This window comes from Hippocampus bargibanti, linkage group LG08, assembly GCF_051943395.1.
Source record: "Hippocampus bargibanti isolate YZ-2025 linkage group LG08, ASM5194339v1, whole genome shotgun sequence".
NCBI classification, from domain to species: Eukaryota; Metazoa; Chordata; class Actinopteri; order Syngnathiformes; family Syngnathidae; genus Hippocampus; species Hippocampus bargibanti.
The window spans coordinates 13,577,455-13,600,026 of record NC_142741.1 but is presented as its reverse complement, the minus strand read 5'-3'; the positions used below and the strand labels follow the sequence as shown (position 1 = coordinate 13,600,026).

The window sequence follows — 22,572 nt, the reverse complement described above, 5'->3', positions numbered from 1 at the left end:
TACGGACTCGTCACCAACTCAAAAACAAGACTCCCTAAATATTCAGCGCGAGTCTTAAAATGTAAAATGTAGCTATATGCGGTGGAATCGTATTAAAATGTACTCAGTAGAAGTCATTTGAAGCCATTTTACAAAGTATGGACACAACTTGTCCGGAGACGTCGGTTGTCCTTTAAGAGACTACGCACTGTCAAAAATGTTATGTCTAAAATAAAAACAAATGAAATGAAAAAGCTAATCCAGCATGTTGGGACATGATTTTGATCGAAATAGGGGTAAAAACTCAACATACCAATGAGTTGGTCACCAAGAAATGTAATACCAGGTTAACCGAATCGCTGGTTAAAAAAATACAAATGGACTATATGCATGGCAGCACATTAAGCATTTTTGCAGGTAAATGTGCATCTTATTTCTGACTATGGTCTTCTTTTGTTTCAAGCTAGTGGGACGCCCTCAGGAGGAAAAATAATTTGATTTAATTTGTTTAGTCTCCCCAATGTATTGCTCTTTACAATCTTCATTTTTACAATGTATCGAATAAACTACATTACTTTGTTTTTTTATTTCGCAGCCTATATTTTGGATGCATTAATTTTTGTATTAAACTGTTTATCGGTTTGAAATAAGTAGGAATTTTGTGTTGCCAAAGGATCCTTTGTAGTTTTTCAGAAACCCCTGCAATGTAAGGTACTTCTACCCCTCTCCTTTTAGTATCTTCAGGATTTTTGGTTTCATTTCCTATTCTTTACTTTTGACATTTGTTAAAAGACCACAGAGGGTAACCACTGTTTGTGAGTGCTCTCCGGACATGTTTTGACTCATTTTCTCTACCTTCGACGCTTGTTGGTATTAGTTTAGCCCTATGCTGGAGGGTTCTGATGACTCCTAGTTGGTGTTGTAGTGGGTGGTTAGATTCAAAAAAAGTATTGGTCAGTGTCCATGGTCTTTCTGAAGACTTCTGTTTTTAGTGCTCTGTTTTCTTTTATAATTACTTTACAATCCAAAAAGGCTAGTTGGTTCTCTTTAATGTCCTCGCAAGTAAATTTAATATTGATGTCTACAGAGTTGAGGTCATCTGTGAAGGATTGAACATTTTACATCAATATTAAATTAGAAGGGTAGTAGGCAGTGACGTGGGGTGAGGTTCATGGCTGGTGAGGCACTGACGTCATCACAGTCAGATTTACAAACATATTAACTCCACAGAGCAGCTTATTCACCATTTGATTGGCAACAGTTAACGTCTTTTGTTTAAAATGTCATGTCAGCATTCTTTATATACTGTGTACAAACTGTAGCAGAGAAAAAAAAATAAAAAAACGTTATTGATTGTTGCTGTGCCACTGACCATGTTGTGTGTGGGAGCCTTTTACTGAGCGAGTTGCTTGTTCTGTAGCCACAAGGGGACATAAGTCTTCTTGTGCCGGTCCCAAGCCCGGATAAATACACAGAGTTGTGTCAGGAAGGGCATCCGACGTAAAAGCTTGTCCAAAACAGACATGCGAAACAAACCTCTGAAGATGGAGGACACTGATTCGCTGTGGCAACCCCTTGAAGGGAAAAGACGAAAGGAAAAGAAGAAGATCGTGTAACCTTTACTTATAAATGAAGTCCAAGTCTCTCTGTGTCAATGGAGATCACTGGCAGTGAAGAAAGTCGTCCTTGATTAGTCCTGTTCCGACTGCATGTTTTCAGTCTTTTGTGCTGAGAATGACTGCTCCACTGATGCTGTAGTAGCTGGAACAGTGAGCACGAGCTGGAGCAACTTTGTCGCTTCAGGAATAGTTTCAATGAGATCCTTCTTGGCCAAAAAGCTGAGAAGCTGTCCAGGAGATTTACATTCATCCCTCACCGTTTGTGAGCTATACAGTCCGGTGTTGGTCATCCTATAATTACTATCAACTGCTTCGATTGAAAGTCCAGTTTAGAAAATTCTTTCAATTTCGATATGTAATCCACCATTCTGAAAATAAGGCCAAGCAACACGAAAAAATGACTGGATTGTTGCACTTAACTTGCTAATTGTTTACTGTAGCTTGCTGTCACTAATTCTATTATTCTGCAGCCGACGAGTCACAAGAAGAATCGCTAATCACCAGCGCTCCCTGTCATGAGGGAGGAGAACTGTGTGCCTCACCTATGCACACAGTTTTGATAAAAATAAAATCAAATAAACACTCTAGTACGGTGTTTATAATGTACAGTGACTGTACATTATATACACTAGCTAAACTGTAGAAATCTAGTTCATATACTAAAAGCTTTTGAACACTTTAATAGCGATATGCAGAGGGACAGCAATACGGTCTCACTGCAGAGCAAGCCAGCACAGTTAGCATGGTGATTGCGCAATCCATGGTGAGGCTCAGCCGGCAGGTGCCTCACCGCTCGTCTCTACTTAGTATTTGAACGGTAAATGTGAAAATCCTACGATTTTGAAAACAAATCCAAAATGGTGAAGCTAAATGGAAAGGAACGTTAAAGTACAAATCACTAAATAAATATAACGGTTTAATTTATTTTGTCATTTGATATGTTCATGATGACAGGTGAGGCACAGCCTCACCTGCCTGCCCTGACTGCACGTCACTGGTAGTAGGGATATATATATAGGGCCAGAGCTACAAGCAAAATTTTTGTTCGCTGACGAAGCCTCTTGGATGAGAAGCAAAACGTCTGACACCTTCAAAAAAGTACAGATGACGGCTGAACAAACCTTTTCGTCCATCCAACAATGTTTCTCTCTCTCTCTCTCTCTCTCTCTCTCTCTCTCTCTCTCTCTCTCTCTCTCTCTCTCTCTCTCGTTCTCTCTCTTTACATAATTGGAATTATCTGGAAGCCCAGAGGTGATTAAAAACTAATGTTTTCAAAACCAGTTTTGGGAACTGCATCGTGACCGCATTTGGCTGATAAGGAGAGTTGAGATCCATTGAACGGAAAGTCATCGATGACTTTCCCAATAGATAAGGGGGATCGACACCAGGTATGTGAATTGTGGATACATTACACACCTGAACATAACTTAAGTAATTGTTGTGAGCCTCTTTGGATGTAGGTGCCGTGGTTGTTGTAAGGCGCTACCGGCTTCGCTAGGGGGCAGAACTGTATTATTAGCTATTCGTACAGCGCAGTCTAGTGACCAAAAGAAGAGGAAAAGGAAGCATCTCGTCCAAAAGGTCAGAAAATTAGTGGGATTTTTTTTGATTTTCGCTTTTGGCCTTTGTGAATTATCTGCCACGCCTGGCTATAGAAAGTACGATAATAATTTTTAATAGGTGTGCATTTTGACTTTCGTAGTTTATTTTATCTGCGTGATTAACGGAACGAGCTCTGTTGTCGCATAAGCCACGAATGTCATAACATGTGTTAAAAGCAAAAGTACACATAGAATTTAGCTTTCGTAGGCTGCGTTTTCATCAAGCGTTTCGTGTGGATTTGACATCACAACAATGGAACACGGGTTTGCCTGTTTACCTGTTATTGTTGCCTGGTTGACGTACTCAACATCTATAGTAGGCCATAATGATTTTATACAACTAGCTACTCTCAGTCACCCAACAAGTAAATTGAAATCGTCACACTTTAAATTATACTGTTATTTTAGCGCTTATGAACTATTGGCATTGCCGAGTGTACTGACGTTTTGGTTCATTTTCCATTACTCGAAAACAGATAAGACACTCCAATTCCCAAATAAAAGATGTTATGTGCTCGGTGTAATATTGTACAGTATTGAGAAACATAAGCATTTTTGTGTAGCACACTGAAGGTTTTGATAAAATTCAAATTCGTAGACAGGCGCAGTGTCTCGAAATCAAGACAAGTTGTACATTAATTAATATGACCAAAATTCGTACTTGAAACGTACCATAGGTGTATTGTATACTTTAAATGTATTGTATATTTTAAATTGTAACTATTATACTACATGTTGTTGTATGTCAGCAAAATAAAATTAAAAACAGCCATTCAACTACAATAATAAACCAACATTGACAACAATCATACTTTTTGGAAGACACTGCTTTTGACAGGGCTATGTTATTGTTTTTGATGGGTCATGCATGTGTACCAAATGAAGTGCTTGGTGAATTTTCCGTGACATAATTATGCTTGCAGGTAAAATTTAACTGTGTGCTGAGATGGATGTCAGCATTGCTGTCTCACTGATCCGAGGCCAAATGGGCACCGTGGTGGAGCAGGCAGTGAACGGAGCTGTGGAGACGGTTCTGGCTGAAATGCTGAAGGTGGTCGGGGTAAAATTTGAGGAGCTAAAGGCACAGTTGGCGCACATGAAACGGGACATGATGATGCTGCAGAGAGAGAAGGCCCTGAAGGAGAAGGAGAATGACAATGTACGAGCCAAGTTGCGCTACACTGAGTTGAAACTGAAGTATTACAGGCAGGGGGTAGAGGAGGAGTTGCAGCACCGAGCGTCCAGCACCGCTCTGATACGAAGCCACCAGTCCAAATGCCCTCCGGCACAGGCAGGTGGGGCTGATAACACCTCCACAGGAGCTTCACCATCTTGCTCCTCTCAGAACTCCATCGCTGATGATCCACCATCAAGCAACCAAGGTAAGTTCTCAGTGTGAACGTTTTTTTTGTGAATACATTTCACGATACAACTTTTTCATAGGGGAACCAACTATTGCAGCATAGTAGTTAAAGAAGTTGGACCGTGACTGCTTTTTATTAATTAGGAACAGAAATTCGTAAGGGAGGAACTTTTGATGGATGAAGAACATCAAAATTGCAGACTCTTGCCAAGGGCAACCAATGTGAATGACTGTGATGGGCAATACAACTGAAGCATACACACCTCTGTAAAATTGTTTTGGAACTGCAACGTTGCCTCAACAACTGACTTTACTTCCACTGTGTGTGCGTGTGTGTTTTTTTTTTTTTTTTTTGGGGGGGGGCGATATTTTTGTACCTCTTGATTACGGTATACATTGACACCTCAGCTTCCGAACACTTTCGCTCATGAACTTTTCACCTTAAGAACAATACATTCGCGAGCATATAGTCTTGGCTGACTAACTAGATTTCAGAGGACAAACCAAACCACACACCGCCACGGTGGCTGGCGGACTCGTTTTCAGCGGATGAACACCAAACCACACGGTCGAATAGCGCCACGGTGGCTGGCAGACTAGTTTTCGTCAACACCTTTCTTTGAGTGTGGATGTGCTTTCTCATCAAGTGGATTACTTTTGCTATTATGGGACTGAAAAAGACCCCACCACAGGCTAGTGTTAAGCCGAAGAGGACACAAAAGAAAATTACGGTCGAGCAGAAGATCATCGAAAAACACGAACGAGGTGTGCGTTTGTGTGACTTAGCCTCCCAGTACGCTAAGTCGACCATTGCTACGTGTAGCTAAGGGTGTTTCTGTGTTGTCTAAGCAACGGTCAGCAGCTAGCAGGGGACAGTGTGAGTGACGGTATTATCGCCGAGAAAGCACGGCAACTTCACTCGGATATCATCAAGAGGCAACTACATCAACGACCATCACAAAGATAAATAAAACGACTTTATTATACAGTACAGTTTATTTCTTTAATTACAATGCAATAGCACATGTACTATGCATAAAATAAGGTATATTTTGTGTAATAAGGCTTATTTAGTAGACTATTCTGTTTTATGGCGACCTGGTAACGGATTATTCATATTTTTAATGGCTTCTTATGGGGAATAAATGTTCGGCAGACGAATCTTTCGCCTTACACACACTTTCTGGGAACCAATTAAGTTTGTTAGCTGCGGTATCGCTGTATTTTATTGTTGTGTAGCCCTCAAAAATACATATTGTGATATCACGAGAGGCTAGCTCTCAGCGGGACGGGACAAGAAGTGCAATGGACGACAGGTTTGGATACAAACAAAAGGTTTTAATCAAGGGTTCCAAGGGGAATTCACAAGCAACAAAGGTTTGAATAGTGTCTCTTCCAATACTTATCAAAATAAAGTCTCTTCTGATACTTAAATCCAAATAAAGTCTCTTCTGAGGTAAAACTGAAGACGGAGTTCTTTACAAGAGTCTCTAGGCCTCACCCCTCTTGACGTCCTCGTCATGTAGCCTAGCCACCTTAGCTAGGTTCAAATCCCGTGTCCAGTCGTGTGGTCCCAACTGGCAATGAGTTCCACGCAGCAATCAACTTCTCCACAGAGCACAGCAATCGAGCTTGTCTTTCCCCAAGCTCCACACTCAGAGGCTCTCTGCCTTAAGAGCCCTGCTTTCCAATCAAGCCCTGATCAGCTGCAGGTGTGTGGGTTTAATTGCTGCCTTCCACCAGGTGGGGCCAAGACTCTCTCTGGTTTGAGCCATCTTAGGGGGATGTATTTGCCCTCCAGGACACAGCCTCTCGTGACATCACAATATATAATTTTATCAATTCATCCATCCATTTTGTAATCCGTTTATACTGACAATTTAATTTCAAATATCTTTCCTACAGAATCTCCACAGTGCATGAATCGGCTTTGCATCAGATCATGCATACAGCCAGATGTGCAAGTGGTTAGCCCTGAACCAACGGATGGCATTTTGGCAGTGTCCCATACCATGAGTACAGAATGTCATGATAATTCCAGTTAGGGAGATCTTTCATTCAATCTCATAAAAATATCACTTTGAGTTGCATTTTTAACATCACCGATTACACATTCAGCTCTTCTCTGTCATACGCGTCAAGGTGGTCCTCTGAGCATCGGCGGTGGAGGTCAGGAGAGCGACTGGAATGTCATCAATGCGCATCCAAGCTTAGACAGCACAGATACAATTGTGACGTTGCCTCCTTTCCCATCCCATGACGCCGACCAACAGTCTTCCACCAATCCTCCACCACAGGTGAATAGTGCAACACTGGCCATCTTCACAACACGGGTGGTAATGCGCTATAACTCGGCACATAACAAAAGCAATTTCAAACGTACCTTTAAATTTAACATTTCCAAACACCAAGATATCTGATTGCTGCAGGCCTCATGAACATTTTTAGAATACTAATGTAGAAAAACATGAACCAGTTTACAGGCTTTAGTAGTGGTGCATTGACTAATCATGAATTAAACAGCAAATAACATCAGATTTCGATTGTCAATTCATGGAAGCAGTGATTAACAATTTTTTTTAAATAAGATATAGGAAACAGTGATCAACATTTTATGTACCAAAGACAAAGCCATGAACTCTATTGTAACAATTGTTGTGTGTGCATTTTCAATGCTCTCCTTTTAAATGATTTCCCGAGTGATGGAAATGAGAATGTTTCCATTTTGCAACTGGCAACAAACACAGAGAAAGGACAGATCTACTAATTAACTGTTGCCACTTTTAGACCAGGAACAGGTTGCGTGATTGGCTGTAGTTTCGAACATTTCCGGCACATTTGATTGTGGAGTTGTGCTCATTACTGGCCACCGTAATCAAAGTTTATCAGTCGCCAAGATTATATAATTGCATAGCCCTAATCACAACCCTTTTACATCAAGGGTACAGAGACCTCCAATGTATCTGGTTAGACCAAAGGAATTACAATTTGCATTCCTGTACTATTTATTGATTGTTTTATTCTCAAGAGTTCTCGCACGCTGAAATACTGGCTTTTTTCAGGCAGATTCAAGTGACCATGCAAGATATTACTGAGGGGTGCTGGAGCACGATTTATGCCATATTTCATGGAATTCATTCATGTTGAAAACTACTTTGGCGTGGGGCTGCTGGCTTTGTCTTGTGGGGCTGCTGAGACTCCGTGTGGTCATATGACTGTTTGATGGGTGAAATGGACTCAAACGTCCCCAGTAGTTAAATTAGGTTGGTAGAACAGTCATGTTTCTATTAGGACCTTTTTGTTAACCTGTATTTTCTCTATCATGTCGCAGGTGAAAGTGGAGGATGATGATAAGCAGGTGATCTGTATCAAGGAAGAGGCAGAGGAGGCCCCGGAAGTCATAACCTGCTTACTTCTGGACAATCAGTTGAACCGTGGCCATCTGACCCAGTCAGAGGTGACATATTTTAAGGAGACCCCCGGCCCTTAATTTTTTCTGGATCAAAGTCAGTAATTAGCTATTTATTTGCACTTACACACACAATGTGGACTCCACAGTGTTCCAATCTTGCAGTGATACACCAGAACAGGCAGATAGAACTGTGGAGATAAAAAAAACATTTGATGTGGTACACTTTACTTAAACTTTTCATTACTGCCAAATACAGGACTGGACTGTAAGAATATCACAGAGTTTAGCATTTTCTCGTTTTGGTGTATTGGATTGGATTGGATTTGCCTTTATTAGTCTCACAGTGGAAAAATTTACATTTCACAGCAATGAAAGTAGAAAAACAAAATACATGAGCTGCTGGAAAGGCAGCCACTCTCGCGGCGCCGTCTTGAAGTCAAAAGAACAATATATATATATATATATATATATATATATATATATATATATTGACTATGGTGGCTGTTTTTTAGGTTTCGCTGCCTTCCACACAGTGGTCAGGACTTCAGGCCAGCGAGAGAGCTAGCTCCTCAGGTTTCAACACAGCTGGACCAACCTCTTCCTGTGAGTACCTTTTTTTCGTTAACAGAGTAGGGCTCGTGAATGTGAATATTAGATGGTAGTTCCAAGCTCTACTCCTCGGTATTTTGTTGTGCTGCGGGTGAGACATTCTACAAATACTCAGCACACTCAACTACACCTATTTTGTGTCAGGCAGAAGCTAGCTACCAGGCGCATTTTGTAAATACCACCGGGTTGCGCTAAAACAGCCACGTGTGGCTCGCGTGTCGCGTCTTGCCGACCCCAGGTGTAGGATAAAGTAATACTTTTTTTTGCCTTGTTCTGTATGTCCTGTAATGTCATAAGAGGCAAGCTCTCAGCGGGGCAGGACAAGGAGCGCAATGGGCGACAGGTTTGAATGCAAACAAAGGTTTTAATAAAGGGTTTCAGGAGGAATTCACAATCAACAAGGGCAAGAATAGCATCCTTTCCAATTCTTAAATCATAATAAAGTCTCTTCTGAGGTGAAACTGAAGACGGAGTTCTTTTCTATGTGTTTCTGGGCCTCACCCCTCTTAACCCTTTACTGCCTAAATTATTTTCTACTTAGAAAAAAAAACATTCTGTTCAGTTTTTATGGTCACTGATGGATATAATAACATACTAGTAGCTTCCTCTTTTTTATTATTTTCCAATAATGTAGAAAATTTGATCATGTGCCTAATTTGGCACAATCGTCATGAAAGACCTATATTGAGTGGGACTAGACTTTTACCCATATGACAGCTTTTTATTAAAACAAAACATACATAAAATGTTTACATAAAATACATAGTTCCTTTACAGATAAAGAAAACTAGCTAATAACCTTGGAATAATGAAAAGCAGTTCTTGGGATGATTCAAACATAGATTTACATTGCATTTTTTTTGCAGTAAATATTCGTTTTCACCGAGCATGTGCCATGCTTGCACCTGTTGCGGTTCTTTGCAACATATGGAACATGAGCTATGTTGTCAAACCGAATACTGTATCATTGGCGGGAAAAGACCCTCAATGTTTTTTAGCTGCGGTTCAGCTGAACAATCGATTGAGCCTCACTGTGCCACAACACCAGATTTTTCTTGTTGCCAAATGTTGGAGTAAGGGGATAGATGTAAACCAATTATCAAAATACAATCGATGATTCTTTCCTGGTTGGATGTTTTGGGCCAAATGGAGCACAACATTTGAGGTCACTTTCAGATCGGGAACCTTGGAGTCACTGACTGGATTTATCTTTCCTGTATATCAGGGGAATGCATACATGTAGCCATCATAACCTGCCAGCACAAACAACTTGAACCCCCAGTTCATTGGTTTATTTGGTAGACACTGCTTGACGGTAAATCTACCTTCATAGAGTACAATTTGTTCATCAATTGACAAACGCTGTGATTTGGGTAATTCTTGAAACTTTTATAATTGGCCTTACTTTGAGCAAGGGATCATAATTTGGGCTTCCCCGAGTTCCTTGTTTTGTATTGTCTGCTATATGCAAGCTCCTTTTTTATAATTTTGAAGCGATCCCTTGACATACAGTACATTCTGCAGCATAATCAGTTAGTGGTGATAGCTTTCAAGCCCAATGTATCCGAGTGTTTGTTCATTTTGAGATTGAGAAACATATCAATCCCAGGCACTGCTCAAGCTCTTCTTTGGCGAGACACAGGGGCTTATTGATGTTATTTTGCATTGCATAAAATTTCGACTGTTCAACAATAATATCCATCATTTTTTCATCGAAAATCCTTTGAAAATATTTGAATGGTGATAGAAGTTCATCAATGCAACAGTCACGACTGTGTCCGATGCCAAAATGTCTTCATCAACATGGTCATCTATTTCATTCTCATCAGGATCTGGAAAGATATACAGTACATGGGTATTTTAGAAAAAAAATATATGGGCACAGCAACATTCAAAAAAGCAAAAACTATGCCGACCATTTGATGTCAATGCTTTGATCTTACCGTGAAATGGGCATCTCTTTCCTTACATTACATCACAAACAGAACTTCAGTCCTTCCAGATGCTTTATCTTCCTGTCACCGTTCTTTATTTGAGAATGTGAAATGCACATACGGTAGTGGGGACTATTTTGTCCACTAGGTTGCAACAAAATCTTACATGGCACAAGTGGAAATGCAACCTATTACGTTCTTCAAAACAATCATTTCTACATTTTCTGATTACAAATTCTTTCTCTCAGATGATTTTAGTTGACATGCCAATCTAATGTCTTCAAGGCCTTCAGAAGTAATTCTGCTGTCTTTGATTTGCCCCAAATAAAATATAGACTTTTAGCTTTTCCTGTCATTTTTTTCACAGAAAAAGTGTTGCACCTGCTCCTACCATGTCTTTTGGAAATAGGAAGTGTTAAATTTGTACCAGAAAATCGAAAATGTTTACGTTTTCTAATTTCTTTTTAGGAGATACCAAAAAAACATATGGACCTCTGTTTCAATAATTATGATGAGAATGCAAAGCAATGAGGTACAGCTATTAGTGTAAAACGCACCATTCACTTCTAATTATTCGCATCGGGTACCAAGTCAGGATCAACAATATCATCATGAAAATAGCGTTAGCACGCCGAATGTTCCAAATTCGGGACACTACTTATTTTTAATATTTCTTGGTAAATAAACAAGTTAGCGTTAGTGTTGGTTTCAAATTCTTGTTGCATAAGCACTCTATCAGTTAGTTTATGCATTTCAGTATCAAGGTGAACCTCTTCTGAATAACTCATAAAATCGTCACAATATATACGTGATATTTGATCCATGATGAAAAATAGAAGGAGCTTTGAAGATGCAGGAGCGCACGTTGTGTTGCGCAAGAAGGAGATGTCACTGATGCTCTTAAAGGCAAAGCTGCACATAACCTGTTTTAAAGGGACATGTAACTTGTGCTGCATCACTTCCAATCGGTACTTGAACTGCTACCTTTCATTTTTTTTATCTATAAGCATTTATATTTAGTGTACCGAACTTGGCACAATTGTCCGTAAAGGGTTAATGTCCTTCCTAGGTAGCCTAGCCACCATTAGCAAGGTTCCAAATCCGGTGTTCCGTGCTATGGTCCCAACTGGCGACGAGTTCCATGCAGCAATCAGTTTCTCAGTGTTTCTCCACAGAGGAAAACAATGGAGCTTGTCTCCCCGGCTGCACACTGAGAGGCTCTCTGGCCTCAAAAGCCATGCATGCCAATCAAGCCACGATCATCCACATGTGTGGGGTTTGGATTGCTGCCTTCCACCAGATGGGGCCAAAACTCTCTCTGGGTGAAGCCATCTTAGTGGAATGTATTTCCCCTCCAGGACCCAGCCTCGTGACGTCACAGTCCGTGGTACAAATTCGGGCTAAATTATTGAAAATCCATCACCCCAAAATTGCGATGGAAATTTAATTTGCGATTAGATTTCACAAAGTCCTCTTGTCATGTGTTTTCAACAAACACTGACAACGTTTACATGCTGTCAATATTCTGTTAAAATTGAGGTTTCTCAAACATTTGTGACAACCCGTTTTAATGCGCTAGTTATTCCCTATCTGCTAGATGCTGCGCCACAGACAGCCTTTCCTGCCATCACGCCATTACCTCCTGACACTCCACGGCAGATGATGCGCGGCCCGTGGACCAAGGACTTCAGTTTATATGAAGAGTACAAACTGCGGCGCAATGAACTTCGCCGACGAAGCCTTAATCGACGGCGAGAGCTGGAAAAAACACTGCCTCAGCCTCTACTGGCCGATCTGGTAAGTGAGTGGTTTCTTATTGATCTCATCTGTGAGAAGTGTTTCCATTTGTTAGAAGTATTTCCCAAACTTTAAGATAAGGCGTCCTGTAATTGGAGTGAAAATGACAAAAACCCTGGCACTGGAGTGGACACATTTTTGCACGTCTAGCAGTAAATGAGTTAAGGCAGAGGTGGTACAATCTTGACTCGGCACTATGATATGATATTCGCATATTTGACAATAAAGCTGACTTTGACTTTTGACTTTGATGATAAGCATGTACTTTGTAAATTCAACAGACCCACTTGTTCTACAGGAAGTATAATTTAGTTAAGAGTTGAAAAAAAATATGATTATGACCATGTTAAAGCCTTCTTTTATCAAAACTTACACATAAAAATATTGAACTTATAACTTGTGTTGTGAGGCCAATTTTGTTTATGACGCTCATAGATTGTTTTGATGCAGGCTACAAGCGCTCTGCGGGCTGTTTCCACATGTGCTGCAATTGCAGTGTCTTCCGTTTCAAAACAATACAATTCTTTATTTATCTACACTATTATTGTAGTTTTTTCTTAACTGTTTGTTTTTCTGTTCTATCATCCATATACTGTACTTTTCCTGCTCTTGCCCTGCTTTGTGAATGGCCTCACCTCATCTCTTTTTAATGTGTCCAGCCTGTAGTTGGTTGATAGTTGTCCTACAATGGAGGCAGCAATTTCCTGTTGTGTTGGGGGACGGTGCTTTTGGCATAAGTAACAGCTAGTGCATGCCTTCCTTAGTATGCCTGAGTCGGGTAACTGCTTTCAAAGCCACTGCCTGGTGTCCTTTTAAGATACAGTGATACCTCGGCTTATTAACGCTTTAGCTAACGAACTATTCGCCTTACGAACGTTAAATTCGCGAGAATATAATCTTGGCATAGGAACTATTGTTCGTGAAACACATGCAGCGCCACAGTGATTGATGTGTCATTCGCGAACGAGCCGGTTCTTGTAGCTCCTAACAAGGTGCTGGAAATGTCAGCCGGGTTTTTTTTCCCTCTATTCCCTGCCCTCAGTCTTCGGTTAAAGCCACACGTGATTGTTCAAGATCCGTGGCAAAGGAGGGGGGGGACACATGCAGCAGGACACACAGAGCAGTGAGCGGGGGAGGGGTTACAGAAATACACTTATACGAAAGGGAGACGAAAAAGTTTGAAACAAAAAAACTAAAGTGAAAAAACAAAAGTGAAATGGTGAGAAAATGGATAGAAAACACAGTGAAATTTTGACTCGTTTCAACTTCATTGATAGTTCAAAGGCAGAGTGTAGACTGCAAGGTTAAAATATCCCATCAATCAGGCTCTACAAATAACCGCACAAGCCATCTGTACAATTTGAAGAGAACATACAGGCAAGAGAACCAGCTATTAATGAAGTTTCTAGTGTGCCTGCCTGCATCTGTTGCTGTTGCAATATCACAACTTCTAAGATATACAGCCCAGAGCTCCTTGAGACACTTTATGCAAAAAGCTAACCATTCCATCAAGCCATCAACGACCATCACAATGGTAAATAAAACAACTTTATTAAACAGTACAGTTTATTTCTTTAATTACAATACAATAGCACATTTATTATACATAAAATAAGGTATAGTTTGTGTAGTTTTAAGGCTTATTTAGTTGAAAATTATGTTTTATGGGGACCTGGGAATTGATTATTCTCATTTTATAATAATAATAATAATAATACATTTAATTTACAAGTGCCTTTCTGGAGACCCAAGGACATTTTACAGTAAAAACAATACATAGAACAATAAAATCATGAATAAAACAATAAATAATAAAACAGCAGATTAAACTAAACCAGGGGTGGCCAACCAGTCAGAGAATAAGAGCCACATTTTTTACTGTTACTGCAAAGAGCCACATCAAGATGGCGGCGCGTGAACACGCAGCGGCTCCCCTCTCTCTCCCCCGGCAAATTGGCGTTTTTGTCCGAGAGGACAGTAATTTCATCTGTGCTGAAACTATTTGACAATAACGCTGACTTTGATAAACATGGGAACACAGGAACACCCCATCGCCCCATCCCTCACACACATAGACATCTGCTCAGACAGATTTATTATAAGTAACATTTTAAATACAAAATCAACAAATACAGCGAGACCTCAACTTACAAACACCTTATCTTACAAACTTTTCGTCTTAAGAACCTCTAATTTATGAAAATTAAACCTTATAATAAGCACTATTTTCATAATACACACCCACCACGGGGCGGCCCGGTAGTTGAGTGGTTAGCACGCCGGCTTCACAGTACAGAGGTCACCGGTTCGCGTCCCACTCCGGCCTCCCTGTGTGGAGTTTGCATGTTCTCCCTGGACCCGCGTGGGTTTTCTCCGGGTCCTCCGGTTTCCTCCCACACTCCAAAAACATGCATGGCAGGCAGATTGACCACTCCAAATTGTCCCGAGGTGTGAGTGTGAGAGTGACTGTTGTACGTCTTTGTGTGCCCTGCGATTGGCTGGCAACCAATTGAGGGTGTCCCCCGCCTCGTGCCCGAAGACAGCTGAGATAGGCTCCAGCAACCCCGGGACCCTAATGAGGAATAAGCGGTACAGAAAATGAGATGAGATGAGACACCCACCACGGCTGGCGGAGTGATCTTCGGCGGAAGCACACAACCGAACAGCGCTCCAGCCGGCGCTACTTTGCTCACCCCCTCTCATTGAATGCACACGTCGATCGCCAACTTGGAGCTTTTTACTGATAATTTTACTATGATGGGACCGAAAAATAACCACCACAGGCTCGTGTTCAGCCCAAGAAGACACGAAATAAAATCACTGTTGCTGAGAAGAAGGAGATAATTGAAAAACACGAACGAGGTGTGCGTGGCCGAGCACGGCTATGCTAAGTTAACCATTGCTCCCATTCTCCGCAACAAAGAAGCCATCAAAGGTGCATCTGTTGCAAAAGGTGTTTCCGTGCTCTCAAAGCGACGGTCTCAGGCAATCGAAGATGTTGAAAAAAACTTTATTTTACAGCACAGTTTATTTCTTTAATTACAGTCCTCATGTAATGTGCCTCTCTTTGTGACTTTATGATACAATGCAGTGTATTTCTTTCATTACAATACAATAGCACATTCATTATACATAGAATAAGGTATGTTGTGTGTAGTTTTAAGGCTTATTTAGTTAAAAACTCTATTTTATGGAAACCCGGGAACGGATTGTTCCCATTTTAATGGTTTCATATGGGAATTTTTTTTTTAGATACACACTTTTCGCCTTACACACGCTGTCTGGGAACCAATTAAGTTCGTAAGTTGAGGTCTCACTGTATAGCGGAAATTGACTCCTAGAGTACTAAAACCTTAAGGCAACAAAGAACACTGTCTTTACACACACAAACTGGGTTCAACCAAGTCCACAAACAAAAATATAATAATTTACAATAGTGTGCTTGTTGCTTAGTGGGACTTCAGGCATTCTTTGTCTTGGACAATCCTCATTAAATCTGGCTTGCATTCTGTTGTTGCCACTCGAAGCAATTATTTTACACGATTGTCAGTCAGGACAGATCGATGCTTTGATTTCACATGTTTCAGGGTAGAAAACACACACTCGCAGACGTATGTTGACCCAAACATGGACAGTATCTTAAACGCAGCCGGTTTGACATTGGGGTATTTTTCCATTGGCACGCGTTTCCAGAAAAAAAATACCATCAGTGTTCACACAATACTGTCAGGATTCTGCATATGTGGTTCGGAATCACTGTTGGTGAGTTTTTGTTGTTGTTATTTGTTTTGTTTTGTTAGGTACGGGAGCGGCGAGAAAAGACCAGACTGAGGGTGGCCAGATGGAGGGCCAAGCGGAAACTTCAGGCATGTCTCAATCAGGTTCAGGTTGGTATATGGATGCCTTGCATCTGTATAAGATGACATCAGCCAGGGCTGACACACATCATTCTTTTCTGGTGCTAGAATAACATTTCTACTGGCATCCTTATAATTAAGAACATGCTCATTTCCAGACTCAAGGTGGTGCAGTGCCTCTTTCCCACGATGGCTTCCCAGTCAGTGGTCCTCAGCAACACAAAGCATCTTGTAGTAAGATGAGCCTCTCGCTCTAATTGTCTAATTCAGTTGCAGTTGTGCCGTTTGTACATCACACACAATTAATAAAATGACATGAAGCAGGAAATTCATTTTATGACTCGTTTGCAAACCCTATTTCAGGGATGTCAAACTCATGGACTACGCTGTAGTTCTGGTAACTTCTAGTGGATCATTTCGTACGGTAATGTCAGTTAAAGGACAGCCGACACCATTTTTTTGTTTCCTAACTGACATCAGAAAGCAGAATAGCATCTAAAATACCCAAAACACTCAGGCTGATATTTTTGTCAAATGCAAAACACCAATAAAAATGACTTAAATTGTCCCAAAACTACTTCAAAATGACCTCAGAAAGTTTCAGTTTCATAAGGTCCCGCCCCCTTGTTCGTGACGTCACGCCAGGACAGTTTGCCTTGCTCGAGAATCAAAACAATGGCTTCAGATTCGGAGAAGATGCTTTCTTGTTACTCATCCAGTTATGAATATGATTCAAATAGTTCTGAAGAGGAAAGCAGAAATGTTTGCAATCAATTAAAGAAGTCCTCCGTCTCATTTTGTGGCATCTGGATTCCAATGTAGCGCCCAGAAAATGCACAAGATGGCGCCCAATCTCCGTTGGAAATGGGCTGATTTGTCTGCTGAGAATTCGTGTCAACTAGTATCATTTATGTTTTTTCCTTCTAATTTCGCCATCAATGCTCATCAACACGAAATTTTCAGACCAAACATCCATCCATCCGAGGTCGGGTCGCGGGGGCAGCAGCTTCAGTAGGGAAGCCGACTTCCCTCTCCCCAGCCACTTCTTCTCGCTAGGCCTGGCGGATCCCGAGGCGTTCCCAGGCCAACTGGGACACATAGTCTCTCCAGTGTGTCCTGGGTCGTCCCTGGGGTCTCCTGCCAGTGGGGCATGCTCGGAACACCTCACCAGGGAGGTGTCCAGGGGGCATCCAAATCAGATGCCCGAGCCACCTTATCTGGCTCCTCTCTATGTGGAGGAGAAGCGGCTCGACTCTGAGCCCCTCCCGGATGACCAAGCTTCTCACCTTATCGCTAAGGGAGAGCCCGGACACCCTACGGAGAAAACAACCCAGAGCTCGTGACCATAGATGAGGGTTGGGATGTAGATAGACCGGTAAATTGAGAGCTTTGCTTTTTGGCTCAGCTCCTTCTTCACCACGACAGATCGGTCCAAAGTCCGCATCACAGCAGACGCCGCACCGATCCGCCTGTCGACCTCTCTCTCCCAAGACCAAACAAAGTACCCAAAATGCATTGTGTGTCGCTTTCTCAGTCAGGGGCGTTCCAGACGTGACGTCACGGTAGGCATTGTCACCAACTTAAAAACAAGACTTCCTGAATATTCAGCGCAAGTCTTAAAACGTAAAATCTAGCTATATGCCGTGGAATCTTTGTAAAATACGCTCATTAGAAGTCATTTGAAATGATTTTACAAATAATGGACACAACTTGTCCTTTGAATGTCATTTAGAATTATTGTGCTATAAAAAAGGAATAATGGAATTTGTTATTGCTTTGGCTCCATGTAAAATGCCCGATAAATGCTGGTCAAAGTGACGTCAAGTAACTGCATTTTATGTTCATCCCGACTTTCTAATGTGTTCTCGTTTCAGCATCCACTTCCAGTCCGGTCAACAATGTGGCTATCTCTGCAGTCACAAAATTCCCATTGGTCAAACCAACGCCATCCTCCTCCCTGTTCCTGAGGGGCCCGAATATGGCCACACAGGTTGACCAGCGTACGTTGATGTCATCGTCACATTCGTCTCCCTCATACCCGCAGGTTAACATATCGCAACAGAGCATGTCTCATATCGATGCCAACGTTGATTGATGAAAACTCTGGCATAGCTACCATTGTTTGTCTGGAAATGGTACCTTGGACTCTTCTTTATGTGTAGTTGAAACACTGAATGCGAAACTCAAGTAATTCTCAAAGAGAATTTGGCTCGTAGAGAGGTTGTTCGCCAATTATGAAATGTAATTTGTTATGTAATCAGGGGTCGGAATTCCTGGTAATACTGGTAGTAAATTAAGTCGCAACTTTTCCGCCGGGCGTACAACTTACAAAACGTCTCCGCCCGAGTGGCCGACAACTTCAAGGAAAAAAAAACGGAATATATTTTTTTCAAATAAAACGTTTGCTTTATTTAATAAAGCAAACGTTTGAACGAAGATTTCGAAATCAGAATAAATTATTCTGATTTTGAAATCTTCATTCGGTTTGGAAATTTCTGAATTTTGGTTCGTTTGGCAATTTCTATACTCTGCATAGCAGCCAATCAGAAGCCTGCTTCGTGCTTCCGTCTTTCCCGAGCTTTATTTTCAGGTCGTGCATTTGCATATCATTTTCCAAAGTAGACGCACAGAACCTCAGCCCCAGAAGAAAGATTCAAAAGAAGCTAACAAAATTTATGACGCTACAAAACGTAAACATGCATTAAAAGCATTGTGGAAAGACACGTGTACGTGGCTTGTAGCAGACAACACAACGCAAACATTGCATTGTGCAACATGCCGAACAGTGTATGGACAAATGACAACTGGAGCAAAATCATCATCATTTACGATAAATTAAGCAAGGGAGCAATTGTGGTAGGTACATTTTAAAGTGTTGTTCTGTTATATATTCTGATTATCAATCCTTAATACTTTTCAACAATGTTTTTTTTTTTGCGATTAGTCGTCTTATTGTGTTTGAAGTTGTGAAAAATGAGGCAGGCAACTTTTCAGAGTAAACTGCCCTGGTGTCCGGTAACTTTTTGTCATGAGTTTCAGACACTGTATATTCTACAAAACACGTTTTTAAGTTGAAAATATAAACACAGCGTTAAGCGAACCTCCAGACAGTACGCATAAATCATAAATGTGCCGTTGAATGTATTACCACTGCGCATGTATATAATGCATCTCGTTGAGTCTCGCGTGATATGACAACCAGATTTCAATACTGGTGACCATAATATCGTCCATTTAAATATGCGTCTTTCTTGTTTTACACCTTCAACTGTCAAAACAGCTTTGTAATGTGGAATTTTCTAGAAGCTGTTAAGCTGCCACTTGAGACGGGGAAAAAGTGACCAAGGTCGGAAAAAGAGAAAAGGGTTGCTGACAAGGAATACGAGACAGAAAACCACCAAAGGCTTTTCAAGTCTGTAGCTTAATTAGGATGCGACTGCCCGACTCATGTTTTGTACCCCGTGTTCTGTCTTTATAAAAACCGCAATTTGACGAAGAAATCCGCATTTGTAGACGGCAGTGTCAATTTCAAGTATGAAAGTGTCGTCGCACTCGAGGGAAATGAAAATCGCCATCGAGCAGTGGTTGCAGAGACTGCCTGTACAGCTGGTATCGGTACTAGCCCTGCCGAAAGAATGATCCAAACGCTTAACAAGGTAATATTTGACAGGCTTATGATCATACAGTAAAGTCTCATTATATCGATATTCTCGGGAGTCGGAAAAAAATATCGATATAACCCTACTATTTATATATCCGATCCTGCGCCGAACTACATTAAAAGTGGGCGATAAATGGGGGATCTTTGACATGGCACGTAATTTTCTCCTTGAGTTCATAGATTGCGTATCTAGCATGCTTTTGTACTGTAGTGAAGTGAAAAATAAACTTATGCATTAAATAAAAACGTCTTTACACTTTTTTCATGACTATTTCTTTTCTAAAATTCAACCAATGCAAAATCCTCACGCTTCAGGAGACAAAACCATAAACATTGTTGCAAAAAATGATTGCATTCATATACATAACACAATTCGGTTAAAGTCAGATGGGTCACATTTTTTTTCAACATTAATTATTTTCATAACGCACTCTTGCAATAGTGACTCTAAGTAAATATTCAATGATGCACTCGACATTGTTCTATACACACGAGAGAAACCACGAACGCCAGCATGTACATAAGAAAAACAGTGATTAGAGGGACATACGAGCCACGTTCAAATCTAATCAAAACTGTGAAATATGCACACAGGGCAAGCTGACACAGAGCAGGAACAGACATGCAGATGCTAAAGCTGCAACTGTGCTACAGTTAGTGCACACAGACCTCTGCGGTCCTATCAAACAGACAGATAGAAATGGCTACAGGTACTCAATAGCATTCACTGATGACCACAGCGGGATGATTTTTACATATTTTATTAAGGAAAAGGCTACAGAAAAATTCATAGCCGATGTAGCCCCATATGGAAAAATAAAATGCATCCGATCCGACAACGGCACAGAGTTCACTGGGCAAGAGTTTCAATCTTTACTAAGAAAGAATGGGATAAGGCATGAGACGAGTGAACCCTACTCGCCTCATCAAATCGGTACTGCTGAGAGAGGTTGGCGAACACTATTTGAGATGTCTAGATGCATGCTGTTGGAAAGTAACCTTCCCAAGCAACTATGGACATATGCTGTACAAACGGCCGCTCAAATTCGCAACAATCGCTACAGTAAGCGGCTACAGCAGACACCTTACCAGGCTTTTACAGGAAAGGCACCCAACCTTTCTAGCATGCAAATATTTGGCTGTGAATGTTACATTCTTAAACAGGACGAAAAGAAGTTCGATTCCAGATGTGAGAAGGGGATTTTCGTAGGATATGATAAGTATAGTCCAGCCTATAATGTGTACTACCCCGAGGCAAGGAAAGTCCTGAGACATAGACTGGTGAAATTTTTAATGATAAACAACACAGATGGTCAAACTCAAACGGGTTGTGACTTGTGGGACAATATTCAGAGTTACAGTAAAGTACCCCTAAAGGAAATCAAAAAGAGTCAAGATCAACTTGAGAAAAGCAAAGAACCGAATGCTGAAGAGAGTGTAGAAACAGGCAATACAGCGAGACCTCAACTTACAAACACCTTAACTTACAAACTTTTCGTCTTACAAACGTCAAATTTATGAAAATTAAACCTTATAATAAGCACTATTTTCATAATACACACCCACCACAGCTGGCGGAGTGATCTTTGGCCGAAGCACACGACCGAACAGCACCAGAGGTTAAGTTACCAACAGTCCTTATGGAAGGTGACTCTCCTTCCATAAGCCATCAACGACCATCAAAAAGGTAAATAAAACTTTATTTTACAGCACAGTTTATTTCTTTAATTACAGTCCTCATGTAATGCGCCTCTCTTTCCAAACAGCAATTCTCTTTGACCTTCGACCTCCAACGCCATTCCATCAAGCCATAAGTGACCATCACAAATGTAAATAAAGTGACTTTATGATACAATTCAGTGTATTTCTTTTATTACAATACAATGGCACATTTATTATACATAGAATAAGTATGTTGTGTGTAGTTTTAAGGCTTATTTAGTTGAAAAGTATATTTTATGGAAACCCGGGAACGGATTATTCCCATTTTGATGGTTTCCTATGGGAATTTTTTTTTTTTGAGATACACACTTTTCGCCTTACACACTCTGTCTGGGAACCAATTAAGTTCGTAAGTTGAGGTCTCACTGTATTCAGACAGAACAGGGAAGGAGGTTTCCTAAAAGACAAAAAGGGGCTCCGGAATATTTAAAGGAGTACATATGTAAAACTAAGTGTCTTCTTCTTCTTCTTTTCCTTTTGGCTTTTCCCCTCAGGGGTCGCCACAGCGAATCAATGTCCTCCATCTATCCCGGTTTTGTGCATCCTCTTCTCTCACACCAGCTACCTTCATGTCCTCTTTGACCACATCCATAAACCTCCTCTTCCGTCTTCCTCTCGGTCTCCTGCCTGGCAGTTCAAGGCTCAGCATTCTTCTCCCGATATAGTCACTGTCTCTCCTCTGGACATGTCCAAACCATCTCAGTCTGGCCTCTCTGACTTTCTCTCCAAAGCCTCTAATATGAGTTGTCCCTCTAATGTACTCATTCCTGATCCTATCCAACCTGGTCACTCCCAAAGACAACCTCAACATCTTCAGCTCTGCTACCTCCAGCTCTGCTTCCTGCCTTTTCTTCAGCGGCACTGTCTCCAGTCCAAACATCATGGCTGGTCTCACCACAGTTTTATACACTTTTCCTTTCATCCGAGCTGAAACCCTTCTATCACACATAACACCTGATATTTTTCTCCAGCCGCTCCAGTCTGCCTGGACACGCTTCTTCACCTCTTTTCCACACTC

The 22,572-nt window shown here is 41.1% G+C and overlaps 2 protein-coding genes across 5 annotated transcripts in view; one reads left to right on the top strand and one right to left on the bottom strand.

The window, feature by feature from the left end:
• The window catches only part of pomt1 (protein-O-mannosyltransferase 1), a 67,062-nt gene extending 52,254 nt beyond the window's left edge, over window positions 1-14,808 (bottom strand). Inside the window, exon 1 of the mRNA XM_089002727.1 lies at window positions 14,790-14,808. The gene's annotated coding sequence lies outside the window, so the exon portion shown is untranslated. The remainder of the gene's footprint in view (window positions 1-14,789) is intronic.
• On the top strand, window positions 2,967-21,596 carry LOC148894588 (uncharacterized). 4 transcript variants are annotated; one of them, XM_089002734.1, is made up of 10 exons: window positions 2,967-2,986; window positions 4,123-4,581; window positions 6,468-6,602; window positions 6,705-6,859; window positions 7,894-8,019; window positions 8,487-8,577; window positions 12,115-12,314; window positions 16,115-16,201; window positions 16,330-16,405; window positions 18,046-21,595. In XM_089002734.1, exons 2-10 carry the CDS (start codon window positions 4,146-4,148, stop codon window positions 18,264-18,266), a joined length of 1,527 nt encoding a protein of 508 aa, XP_088858860.1. In that variant the 5' UTR covers window positions 2,967-2,986; window positions 4,123-4,145; the 3' UTR covers window positions 18,267-21,595. The 4 variants fall into 4 exon arrangements, with proteins under 4 accessions (XP_088858860.1, XP_088858861.1, XP_088858858.1 ...); XM_089002735.1 differs by lacking the exon at window positions 2,967-2,986 and adding an exon at window positions 3,129-3,179 and having other exon boundaries at window positions 16,115-16,180; window positions 18,046-21,596; XM_089002732.1 differs by lacking the exon at window positions 2,967-2,986 and adding an exon at window positions 3,129-3,179.
• The last annotated feature ends 976 nt before the right edge of the window (window positions 21,597-22,572 follow it).

Bases quoted from the DNA above. Each gene is read 5' to 3' on its own strand.
- LOC148894588 (XM_089002734.1), top strand. From the start codon at position 4,146: ATGGATGTCAGCATTGCTGTCTCACTGATCCGAGGCCAAATGGGCACC. The intron at 6,860-7,893 runs GTGAATAGTGCA...ATCATGTCGCAG, and splicing joins CCACCAATCCTCCACCACAG to GTGAAAGTGGAGGATGATGA. The intron at 8,578-12,114 runs GTGAGTACCTTT...CCTATCTGCTAG, and splicing joins AGCTGGACCAACCTCTTCCT to ATGCTGCGCCACAGACAGCC.